General features: G+C 42.3%; 1 protein-coding gene across 5 annotated transcripts in view; it reads left to right on the forward strand.

Moving 5' to 3' along the window:
* Positions 1-13,392, forward strand: part of SDCCAG8 (SHH signaling and ciliogenesis regulator SDCCAG8) — a 188,166-nt gene that overhangs the window by 22,642 nt on the left and 152,132 nt on the right. For all 5 annotated transcript variants that reach the window (XR_006742625.1, XR_006742626.1, XM_036453530.2 and 2 more), the window contains exons 6-8: positions 3,019-3,156; positions 5,269-5,333; positions 8,386-8,580. Coding sequence is in view for 3 of the 5 variants with exons in the window: in XM_036453530.2 (XP_036309423.1) it covers positions 3,019-3,156; positions 5,269-5,333; positions 8,386-8,580 (398 nt within the window). In the remaining 2 variants the exon portion in view is untranslated. The remainder of the gene's footprint in view (positions 1-3,018; positions 3,157-5,268; positions 5,334-8,385; positions 8,581-13,392) is intronic.

Genomic DNA, 13,392 nt, shown 5'->3' on the forward strand with positions numbered 1-13,392 from the left:
GTCAGGGCACATGTCTGGGTTCCGGGCTCAATCCCCAGTAGGGGGCGTGCAGGAGGCAGCCAAGCAATAATTCTCTCTTACCATTGCTGTTTCTATCTCTTTCTCCTTCTCCTTTTCTCTCTGAAACAATAAAAATATATTCAAAAGAAGAAAAATATGTTGTAATATAAAGGATGCTTTTTAGAGCATCTATAAACAGATCAAAAGATAAGAGCTTCTTTTTTTTCCTCTGAATTCTTTTTAATGCGTCTATTGCCATGTACATGGTAGATCTTGCCAAAGCCCTTAGTGGTAGATTGGAATATAGATTTTCAGTGCTTCTTAAGGCCTTCCTTTGAAGAATAATTTAAATGGTTATGAAGCAGTAATTAATATTTATTGATGACTGCATGGTTCTGATGCCCAAGTACTATAGCAAGCACTTTATTTACATTACCAGTGGCCCGCTGCACGAAATTCATGCACGTTAAAAGGGAATTAACTAGAGGAAATAATTTAATGTTGCTATTTGCCCTTCCTCTATAATAGAAGTGTCAGATGAAAGAAAATTAGTAAAACGCATATGAAAGTCTCCCTCCTGTCAGAGTCTGGGTGCACTGCGGGACCCAGAGTCAAGTGTCCGCCTACCCGCAAGCGCCTCACAATCACAGGAGACCCAGACCCAGCTGGCCCCTCCGGGCAGGGGCGCACAGCCTTAAGCCCCCCAGTGCAGCCTCAGGACCCTTGGCCCAGCGCCAGGGCAGGGGTGCAGCCTCAGATCCCCCGCCAGGCCTCAGGTCCCCTGGCCCCAGCATGAGGGCGCGAGGGCATGACGACCATTTGCATATTAGTTCTTTATTATATAGGATATTATTTCAGTTTGACATTAGCCACCCAGACACTGTCATTATGTCTATTTTCAGATGAGTCCACTAAGGTACACAGTGGTTCAGTAACAAAGTGACCGGTCTAATGTCACAAAGCTTGAAAACAGCAAAGCTAGGGCTCAAACATGTCCCCAAATCTGTCCGCCTGGCCTGGACGTGTTCTACCTGTTTGCAGAAAGTAGGAGCAGCTTTTCAATATCGAACCGAGCCATCTGAGCTCTCAGCACAGTGTGTGGACATGTGGGTATAACCCGGAAATGTGTGCAGTCATCTCCCCTTCCGGGAGAGCATGGGAGAGAATCTCAGAATTCTACTTTGCGGGAATGCCGTTTGGCCGCATTCTAGCATGATCGGACACGGCAGCGTGGTTCTGTGTGTGGGTCCACCGTATTCCCTGGCCCCTGGCAGGAGTTCAGTTATCATTTGTTGGGTTCATACTGTAACACACATTAAGTCAGGCAGATCTGAGGGCCGCTGATGTCACTGACTGTGAGAGGGGACTGGAGGTGGAAGACTGACGAGATGCCATGGGTACACCTGTTTTGTTTCTTTGATTAACGTTGAGCCAATATTTAACAATGTTTCAAATGAAAAGCCAGGTATCTGACTCATTTTTAAAAAAATATATTTTATTGATTTTTTACAGAGAGGAAGGGAGAGAGACAGAGAGCTAGAAACATTGATGAGAGAGAAACATCAATCAGCTGCCTCTTGCATACCCCCCACTGGGGATGTGCCCACAACCAAGGTACATGCCCTTGACCGGAATCGAACCTGGGACCCTTCAGTCCACAGGCCGACGCTCTATCCACTGAGCCAAACCAGATTCGACCTGACTTATTTTTTTTTTAATACATTTTTATTGATTTCAGAGAGAAAGGGAGAGGGAGAGAGGGATAGAAATATCAATGATGAGAGAAAATATCATGGATCGGCTGCCTCCTGCACACCCCACACTGGGGATTGAGCGCACAGCCCAGGCATGTGCCCTGGCCGGGAATGGAACTGTGACCTCTTGGTTCATAGGTCTACGCTCAACCACTGAGCAATACTGGCCGGGCTGGCTTTTTTTAAAAATTATAATATATATATATTTTTTTAATATGAGTTTGCATTCACACATGGTATCAATTGACTGGCACTGGTGGTGGCTGCTTCATTTGCAGGGTTTGTCATGGTCCCTACCACCCCTTTGTATGCCAGACACGCAGGCTACATGTCAGTTCTGTCTTACTTATCGAAGGTAAGTACTTTTTTTCTGAAAAGGCAGAAGAGCATAGTGGTGTAGGGCATGGACTCTGGAGCCAGATGGCCAGGGTTCAGATCCTGCCTATGCCACATGTTAGCTACTTCCTGCCTCTGAAAGTCTTAGAATGTTACTCTATGTGACTCAGTTTCCTCACCTATAAAATGAAAATAATCATGACACTTGTAGGATTGTCATAATGATGAAATGAGTTACTACACGCGAAGCACATAAACATTGTCAGGCACATAGTAAACACCATATGATCTAACAACTATTGTTAGTCATGCCTTTGAGTGATGTGGAAAGTGAAAGGCAAAGTGAAGAGGGCTGTGTCTCAAGAGTAAACCCATCCGTTGACTGCCCTGACACCCTCCCCACCCCCCTCGCTGCTCATGTACGTTACTGCCTGTACCTGTAGGAACTTGACCTTGGGGAGCTTGTTGTGGAATATGACCCTGCTAGCCTGAAGACGTAATGTGATTATTGATTTGTAGTGGAGAAGCATCTGCTCTTCAAGTTCTTTCATCACAGATAAGAATCAGCATTCCGCCCTAGCTGGTGTGGCTCAGTGGCTAGAGCGTCAGCCTGCAGACCAAAGAAAGGGTCCCAGGTTCCATTCTGGCCAAGGGCGTGTACCTTGGTTGTAGGCTCCCCCTTGGCCCCGGGCCCTGGACAGGGTTCATGCAGGAGGCAACCAATCGATGTGTTTTTCTCACATCCATGTTTCTTTCTGTCTTTCCTTCTCTCTTCCCCCTCTCCCTACAAATCAATGGGGGAAAATTCTCAGGTGAGGATTAACAAAAAAAATAAAAAATAAAAAAAGAATTAGTATTCCATTGCTAAAGCATGCGTGTTCATGTAAAGGGCAGTGTTGATTGCAATTATTGGCACATTTTATTTTAGGGAAACATGCAGAATTCTTGGATGACAAGAGGTGAGGATTCAGGAGTTCAGGAAGCTGTCAAATCATATTCCCATGGCGATGCAGACATGACCAAGGTCTCCTCTGCTCATGAGGCTGAGAAATGGAAGCTAGAACTGGTGAGTATTTGGAGCTTTTCTGTTTATGCATCTACTTTTTTGTAGTCTTTTATTCTGGAAAATAGACAAAACCTAAAATCTAGCATTTTGATACTTTAAAATTTACCATTTTAACTGTACAGCTCATTTGCATTAAGTACATTCAGTGTTGTGCAACCATGGACACTATTTTCAGAACTTTTTCATCATCCCTCACTCCCCGAAAGCTAATCAGTATCTTGATTTTTACGAAAATTGCCTAAGCATGATCCTTAAACATTCCAGTTGATTTTTGCCTCTTTTTTTAAACATTATGTAAATGGGGTCAAAGAGTATATATATTTTTTTGTGTCAGGCTTATTTTATTCAGCATTATGTTTGTTAGGTTCATGCAAGCTGAATGTGTGGAAGTTTGTTCATTTTCATTGGGGGGTGGTCTAGTGTATGAATACACTACAGTCATTCATCCATTCAACTGTTGATGGATCTTTGTATTGTTCCCAGTTTGGGGCTATTGTGAAAATCACTGCTATGAACATTGCAGCTATGACAAAAAAAACTTTTTGTCAGTAATTACCATTTTATGACTCAGTGATATGCATTGCACACATTTATGTTGGGAATGCACCATTAAGTGGAACTGTTGGTCTTAAGGTATGTGTGTATACGTTCAAATTGAGATTAGGGATAACTTTTTCAAGGTGGCTTTTATCAGTTTAGACTTCTACCAGCAGCATATGAGTGATACTGTTGCTCAGATTCGTGCCAACACATTATATTGTCATCAAGAGTTTTCAGCATGCAGAGACTACGTGAGCCGTCTAAATGAAGGTCTTACTGCTTTTATATTGTCCGTGGCCTACCTACTGTGCAGCCATCTCTATACACTCTCCACCTAGTGTCTCACATCTCTAGCCCCTGTGCCTTTCGCTCTATAGGAAATGAGGCTTTTGTGTCATGAAGTTTCCGCTGCGTCTCTTTGCTTGAATTTCAGATTCCTGTAATTTTACCTTCTGTATGCCTCGCTAGCATTAATTACATGCAAGTATAATTGAATGCACATCTGTCTTTCTGTTCCTTCCTAGACTCTAAGTTTCTTGGAGTTAGAGGGGTCTTCATCTTAGATACCCAAAATATATTTGTTGGATGAAAGAATTACAAGCAGGGGCTTGTAGAGTTTGATTGATCATCCTGGGATTCACAACTTGCCCCCATCATTCATCCAGTTGTCTGTCATGCACACATATCTAATCTATGCATATTTATTGTATGTGAAATATATAGCAAACTCAATAGGGGATTCCAGTAGGATTGGATCTTTGTCCTCATTGACCTTGTTGGTTATAATTAGTTTTTTCCAGCATCACAATTAATATATATGTTACATATATATATATATATATATATATAATATATATATATTATATATATATAACATTTATTTCAGATAGGGGAGAGAGTGAGATAGAAACAATGATGAGAGAGTCATTGATTGGCTGTCTCCTGCACACCCCACATTGGGGAGCAAGCCCACAACCTGGGCATGTGCCCTGACTGGTTATCCAATAGTCATCTACTAGTTGATAGGTCAATGCTCAACCACTGAGCCACACTGGCCGGGCCCAGGGTCACACTCTTTAAAGAAAGACCCGATTTATGCAACTTTGAAAAAAACTTTTTGTCAGTAATTACCATTTTATGACTCAGTAGTTCTGTGCAGGTATCCATTCAATACACTGAGTGGCCAGATTATTATGATCTCTGTACTCATAATAATCTGGCCACTCAGTGTATATCCTATATAATACAAGGCTAATATACAAATTGTCCCCTTGACCAAGAGTTCGACCAATAGGCAGGCTGGCCAGTCGCCCATGGCCCTTCCCCCTGGCCAGGCTGGCTGGATCCCACCCATGCATGAATTCATGCACCGGGCTTCTAAAATATGTATATATGTGTGTATATATATATATGTGTGTGTGTGTGTGTGTGTGTGTGTGTGTGTGTGTTCTCCTGAGAGAACATATTCTTTTTCCTCCTGGGAAACATATTGAGTTTAATATTAGTAATTAAAATTTGCTTACAAAACACAGAATACAGAAGAAATGTACTTTTTTCTTTTCTTTTCTAAAGGAGAGGCTGAAACTTACTTATGAGCAAAAGTGTGAAATCCTGGAATCTCAACTGAGGGTTTTGAGGTAAAGTATCATCATCCATGGAAAGACATAGCAAAAACGTAATGAGCTTGAAATATATTGGAGTGTTTGCTGAAATCCCAGTTTAGTCACTATAAGAAGTATTTGACGCCATTTTGCTTGCAATACAAGACATTTTCTCACATTGTTAAAGGGTAAGGGGAAATAAATCTGTGAAGTCCTTTTTCAAATGTTATTTCAAATCACTGGGAACTAAATTATCAGTTTTGTTCTTTCATCAGTTGTAAAATATTACAACTATTTCACTAAGATATTAGTGAAATAAGAATCACTAGCTGCTCTTATAGAAATTAAGCTTTCAAGATAGTAAAAATAAATCACTCCAGTTTTCAAATTACATGTAAGAGAAAAATTTTTTGTTATCTACGTTTCTTCATTTAATTTTAGCATTTCAACAATACTATAATAGCTTGAGTATTTTTGTATACATGATGAATTTGTAATATATAATGAGTTTTCATTTATTTTTTATATGTTTTCAAAAATCCTAATAAAACCTATATATTATATATTAACCATTATTGATTTATTAAATATTTATTGTCCAAGAACTTAAGTGCAATGCTCTTTCTTTTAAGCTAGAAAATTGTTTCTTATACAAAAAGATACCAGGAATTATTTTTTCTATGTTAAATATTATTTTAAACAAGAGTAATGAAATATTTTCAAATCAAAGGAACTTTAAAACACTAATACTTTTATTTATTAAATTACTTTTAATGAATTAATTATTCTAATAGTCCAATTTGAAATAAAATTTTAAGTCTTGCGTCCCGGTATTGTCTAAGACGAAACTGGAGTAATACTAAGAACCAGGCTTTCCCTGTACATGTCATTGTTCACTTATCTTTAAAAATATATATTTTTATTGATTTCAGAGAGAAAGGAAGAGGGAGAGAGAGATAGAAACATCAATGATAAGACTCATCGATCAGCTGCCTCCTGCACACCCCCTACTGGAGATTGAACTGGCAACCCAGGCCTGACCAGAATCGAACGGTGGCTTCCTGGTTCATAGGTGGCTGCTCAATCACCGAGCCATGCCAGCTGGACTTGTTCACTTATCTTAACATAATTGTATGCTTTCCATTCCTTATTCTTTATTGATGATCTCTGCAGATTTTTACTTTTTCATGAAGAAACCTAATGTTTAAGTTATGGTCTCATTTTGCCTTTCATCTTTGTTATAGTTTCATATATTGTGTTTTGAGTCTTTAATTTTTTAAATTATTCATTTCTAACTCATTATATTTATGGTAATGTGATTCATTTGGTCTCATTAGAATTCAAATATGCTCTTTTTAATTCCATTAATACACCACCTTACTCTGAACTCCACTCTGCTCCCTGCACCCTTCTGTTTCTTTATTTTCTTTTGTAATAATATTTAAGATTATTAATAGACGCATTTTCTCAAAGAAAGAAAGAAAGTCGCTGCTCTCAGGAACTCTGGCTTTACGGGAATTGTTTCATTTTACACTCGTTCCTTGCCGTTCTGAGTAACCAGAACCACGTGAGTGCCCTGAACTTGCACCTGTCACAGTCAGCGAGGCCCTGTTCCTTCGGCTTTTTCTCAAAGCCTTTGGAAGTCAGACTTTCTCTTCTGGACACATAGCAGGAAACATGCCGAGACAGTATAATCTTGGGAATAGGGCAAGACCAGCTCCATTTATTTTCTGATTTCAGACCTTGTGAGATTAGCTTTTCCAGTCCCTGAAGTGAGCACGTTGGGACAGCTATCGGTCCCTGAATATAATACAAACTGGCAACATAAAGTAGACTAAGCCAGCCCAGCCAGTGTGGCTCAGTGGTCGAGCACTGACCTATGAACGAGGAGGTCCTGGCTCAATTCCCAGGTCAGGGCACATGCCCAGGTTGTGGGCTCGATCCCCAGTAGGGGGCGTGCAGGAGGCAGCCGATCAATGATTCTCTCTCATCATGGATGTTTCCATCTCTTTCTCCCTTCTTCTCTGAAATCAATAAAAAATATATATATATATTTTTTTTTTTTTTTTTAAAAGAGAAAAAAAAGTAGACAAAGCCAGAGAGAGAGGGAGGGAGAGGGCAGCGTTCTCCTTCCTGAGCTAGGAAGTTTCTTTTTATTCACCGGGAAGCTCAGTCCGCCCAAGGTGACTTTGCAAAACTTGGAGAAAAACATCATCCAAGGATAATCCCTTCAGGTCAAAACAAACAGCCCCCCGATTTCTCAGGCCCCCCCCCCTTCATTAGCAAGCTGCCTATAATATTTCCAGCTAGTGCCTGCCGTTTATGAAACCCTAATCCTGGCAGGTTCCACATAGCTTTCCCCCATGGTCCCCTGTCTCTCAAACTGCTCTTTGTAGAGCTTTGCAGTTAGAAAACTTTTCCGTGTGAACAAACATGGACAGTAATAGGATTCACACTTGAAATGGGCGCCCTAACCGGTGTGGCTAAGTGGATAGAGCGTCGGCCTGCGGACTGAAAGGTCCCGGGTTCGATTCCGGGCAAGGGCATGTACCTGGGTTGCGGGCGCATCCCCAGGGTGTGCAAGAGGCAGCTGATCGATGATTCTCTCTCATCGATGTTTCTAACTCTCTATCCCTCTCCCTTCCTCTCTGTAAAAAAAAAAATCAATAAAATATATATATTTTTTTTTAAAAAAAAAAGAAAGAAATGGGCTATTTCCCTCAATTCAAGGGTGTTGTGTTAAGTCACCCCACCCCTCTATTAGACGAAACTATTTAGAATTTGTATTTGTGGTTTTACGTTTGTTCTGTGGTTCATATAATGTAATAGATCCTAAGAAAGGAGAGCCAGTATCACCCGCAGACTAATTTTACGAGAACTTTGGCTAATTATTTAATATATTCAAGTCTCATTTTATTCAGAGGGCCAATTAGGATGATCACGCCTCGGATTCCAGGTTGTGGTGAGAATTCATATGCAAAGCAACCTCAAAGGTTCACACGCATGAATAACAGGAATGGTTGTGACTCTGCTGATGCATCGGGAAGTCCTGTAACCACTTACGGAATTCTCCTCCCCTTCTCTTTAGGAAAAATTTAGCCGAAAGTCAGAGAAACTGTGAAGATCTTAAAGTGCGACTAAAGCACAAAGAGTCCGTCCTGGCTGCCCAGGCGTCTAACCCTAACCGCGTGGGCGGCCTGTGTGTGAAGTGCGCTCAGCACGAGGCTGTCCTCTCCCAGACGCACAGCAACGTCCACGTGCAGACCATAGAGCGGCTGACCAAGTAAGTGTGCCGCCCCCTGCGGAACCTTCTGGAACACGGAGCACTGTCTTTTCCAGGGGCATCGATTCTTCTCTCCTGGGCTAAATCCCTCACCTGTGGTTCATGCAAAGCTTCAGGTCAAATGTTTTTGTTTTTGTTTTTTAATATATTTTATTGATTTTTTTTTACAGAGAGGAAGAGAGAGGGATAGAGAGGTAGAAACATCGATGAGAGAGAATCGTCGACCAGCTGCCTCTTGCACACCCCCTACTAGGGATGTACCCGCAGCCAAGGTACATGCCCTTGACCGGAATCGAACCTGGGACCTTTCAGTCCGCAGGCTGGCGCTCTATCCACTGAGCCACACTGGTTTCGGCATCAAATGGGTTTTAAAGGGTCCTTCAGCCCTGGCTGGTGTGGCTCAATGGGTTGGTTGTCCCATGCACTGAGAAGTTGCTGGTTCAGGGTTCAATCTTCAGTAGGATGGATGTGTGTGTGTGTGTGTTTGTGTGTGTGTGTGTGCGCGCGCACACGCATGTGTACACACACACACACACATACACACACATACATGTGCAGGAGGCAGCTGATAGATGTTGATGTTTCTCATTGATGCTTCTCTCTTCCTCTCCCTTCCTAGCTCTCTCAAAAATCAACAAAAACACATTTAAAATAAAAACTAAGAAGAAAAGGTTCCTTCACGGAGCTTTCTTGAAAACAGAATAAATGAGTTCAGCCAACTGTAGGTAACATGGACAAATCATTTTCTCCCTCTAGGTTTCAGTCTCATTTCGAGGTGAGAAAATTGCAGCAGAGGGCCAGCACATTTCTGTTCATTTCTCTGGCTCTGTAATTGCAAATCCAGCACTCCTCAGGACAACACTGAGCTTGGGAGGCGCCTCATTCCAGGCCAGGGCACATGCCTGGGTTGTAGGCTCGATCCCCACAGTGTGGGGTGTGCAGGCAGCAGCCGATCAAAGTGGCTCTCGCACATCGATGCTTCTCTCTGTGTGTCTCTTCCGCTCCCTTTTACTCTCTAAAAATCAATGAAAAATATCCTCGGGTGAGGATTAACACAGAAAAATTTAAAAAAAGGCAGAAACCACTAACAGGCAAAAACCCACCAACCAACAACAACAACAAAAACCCGCATGGGTTTTTTTCCTTCTTATATTGCCTTTGACATTGACCTTGAAGATCATGGAGGCAACAGTATGTACCCTGATTCCAAGCCTGGCAGTCACTTGGGAATTAGATTCCTGCTCGGCCGTGCAGCCCATTGTCTATTCTTACATCTCAGCGCTCAGCCTGTTAACATAAGTGTCAGCCTCCTCAGTTCAGTTTTCTGCTTTGTCAGCATGTCAGGGCTCATGTCCTCCTTTGATAAGGAACTCGGTGGAAGGTCTTTGCTTGTGTGGTCAGTGAAAACCTTTGTCTGTCTGTCCCACCCCCTGGCCTCAGCGGGGGTTCAGCTTCTTTTGCTTCTTCATGCGGAACTTGGGGTTTATTCTGCCTTTGAAGTTGGAGTTCTGTCTTTAAGCAGAACGGGAAGCATGACCCCTCCCTCCGTGAGCTGTATTTCCTGCAAGGCTTTAACATGACGTTTGAAAACTCATATCCCAGCTGAACCCGGTTTGGCTCAGTGGATAGAGCATCAGGACCTGCGGACCGAAGGGTCCCGGATTCGATTCCGGTCAAGGGCATGTACCTTGGTTGCGGGAGCGTCCCCAGTAGGGGGCGTGCAAGAAGCAGCTGGTCGATGACTCTCTCTCAGTGATGTTTCTAACTCTCTCTCTCTCTCCCTTCCTCTCTGTAAAAAATCAATAAAATATATTTTAAAAAATCAATAAAATATATTTTTTTAAAAAGGAAAAAGAAAAGAAGAATCATATCCCACCAGGGACAAATCGAGAGTCTCCCAGCCTCTGGAGACGTGGTCTAGGGACAGCAGCTTCCAGCGGCTGGGCTGATCTATTAAGCACGTAGTGAAGTGAGTTTATGACACAGAAGTGACATGAGCACTTGACATGGAGAGCAGCCCACCTGTGTGTTTGTGGTGTTCTGTGAGGGATTCGGGGACTTTCAGAGGAGTGTACTCAGCTGCCGAAAACCCCGGATTTATTTGAAATGTTGACCAAAGTCCTGGTGTTTCTGAGCGTCTGCCTTTCATTATGCCACAAGGAAGGTCAGAGCAACAGTCATCTCTTTTTCCTGCTTCACCACCAAAACGCCTTTCCCATCAGGATGGAGCTGCTGGGATTACATTTATTTATTTTTTATTTATTTTTTTTAATGTATTCTATTGATTTTTTTTTTTACAGAGAGGAAGGGAGAGGGATAGAGAGCTAGAAACATTGATGATGGGACCAGCTGCCTCCTGCACACCCCCTACTGGGGATTCGCCTGCAACCAATGTACATGCCCTTGACCGGAATCAAACCTGGGACCTTTCAGCCCATAAGCCGATGCTCTAACCACTGAGAAAACAGGATTCGGCTGGGATTACATTTCTTGCTGCTGCTCCTGCCGCCGTGGAGAAGTTTCACTGCTCAGAGAGAAGAAGTGATCACCACTGCTCCATCCTGGGCCTCTTGTCCAGCTCATGATTTGGGGGTGGGTCGTCCACAGTGTTCTGTAAACTTGGCTTTGAAAGACCCTGGCAGGGACTTCCCAGAAATGAGGAACAAGGAAATGTTGAAGTCAGCCTTCCGGACTTGCTTTTGGGAAGCAGTGATGATACTTATTAATGATGCTTTATAATGCGTTAAACCAGCAGTAGCTGTGGCCTAACTTGCTTGGGCATTCAAGGCATTTCTTAGGCACTCCTTCGTTCAGGATGAAGCTCATATATATATCTATACGTATATATCATACAAAGTCTCTCTCTTCCTTATGTCAAACATTTGGTCCAGATTATTCATGGTCTTGCTCAGTCCTGTTTGCCGAGCCCCTTAAATAGGACATGCGCATTAATCGGGCACAGAACTGACCCCCATGCTCCTTCTTTTTTAAATTGATTTCAGAGAGGAAGGGAGAGGGAGAGAGATGGAAACGTCAATGATGAGAATCATTGATCAGCTGCCTCCTGCAAAGCCCACACTGGGGATCAGGCCCTCAGCCCAGCCATGTGCCCTGACCAGGAGTCGAACCCTGACTTCCTGGGTCATAGGTCAATGCTCAACTACTGAGCCATGCTGACTGGGCTCAAAATTCTTTGAACCAGAGCAACTCAATCATTTATCTTCCAGTTCTAAATGAGTCTGTTGACATTTTAAATTTGGGTCATACAATAGGAGAACTAAGAGGGAGTTTTAGGTCAGCTCTTACAGTGCCCTCCTGTGGCCAGATCATGAGTCATTCATTTGTTCTTTTGTTGTTTATTTCCTTGAGCATCTCGCGTGGCCAACCACTCAGCAGAGGATATACTGAAAAGAGGTTAAATGTATGAAGCACAAGACGCCAATCTGTTAGGTGTTGATCCTGTTGTGATATGTACAAACCCTGGGCTTTTTGTTAATCCTTTCTGTTTGGAACCTTGGCCTTCATGCCCCCGTGGTGTCAGGAACAGGTCAGGGGGCCGGCGAGCAGCTGCTGGACTTCCAGCGGGTGGTAGACCTGCTGGCCTTAAGAGTGACCTTGTGATTCTTCTAGAACAGTGGTTCTCAACCTTCTTAATGCCGCGAACCTTTAATACAGTTCCTCATGTTGTGGTGACCCCCAACCAACCATAGAATTATTTTCGTTGCTATTTCATAACTATAATTTTGCTACTGTTATGAATCATAATGTAAATTATCTGTGTTTTCCGATGGTCTTAGGTGACCCTGCTAATGGTTCTCAAACTGACCCACAGGTTGAGAACCGCTGCTGTAGAGCCTAAGACCACTGGAAAACACAGATACTCACATTATGATTCATAATAGTAGCATAATTACAGTTGTGAAGTAGCAACAAAAATAATTCTATGGTTGGGGGTCACCACAACATGAGGAGCTGTATTAAAGGGTCGCGGTATTAGGAAGGTTGAGAACCACTGTTCTAGAAGGAGGGGGTTTCCGTGGATTGTGTATTCTCAGTGAGGCCATTGGTGTTGGCGCTCGTTTAGAACTGTAAATAGCCGGAATCGGTGTGGCTCAGTGGATAGAGCATTGGCTTTCGGATTGAAGGGTCCCAGGTTCGATTCTGGTCAAGGCTATGTACCCAGTTGCGGGCACACCCCCAATAGGGGGTGTGCAAAAGGCAGCTGATCGATGATTCTCTCTCATCGATGTTTCTAACTCTCTATCTCTCTCTTCTTCTCTGTAAAAAATCAATAAAATATCTTTTTTTTAAACAAGTGTAAATAAATATACATTCAGTTGTGCTTGCATTTAATTTAGTTATCACATAACTAGAATAATTTGCTTTGACTCCCACTTTTTCACATCATCATCGTGTTTAAATATATTTTCTAAAAAGAAGTAACTTGTTTCATTTTCTTTAGAACAAAAGCATGACAGTGAGTTTTATTTCTCAACTTAAACACATCAGGGAATCTAAAATAAGGTTACCGTGCTCTCATGAATTTTATGGTATCTGCAGCAATCTATTCTTTTTTTTTTTCACAAAAGGAGCCTTTATGAAGCTTAATAATTGTAACTTTGTTCAGCGTTACACATTTCTTAAAATATGGCTGTTTTCCAAATACCACAAATAGTTTAAATCACTGTCTCTGTGAGAGATCTCTTTAGATGGAGTCCCTGGTTAATTCTGAAAGCAGCTCACACCCAGAGTTTATCATCTTTTCAATCATGACTCGAAAGTTTGCAAAATTAAAAAGAAAATCACAGTTGG

Source organism: Pipistrellus kuhlii, unplaced genomic scaffold, assembly GCF_014108245.1.
Source record: "Pipistrellus kuhlii isolate mPipKuh1 unplaced genomic scaffold, mPipKuh1.p scaffold_m20_p_25, whole genome shotgun sequence".
NCBI classification, from domain to species: Eukaryota; Metazoa; Chordata; class Mammalia; order Chiroptera; family Vespertilionidae; genus Pipistrellus; species Pipistrellus kuhlii.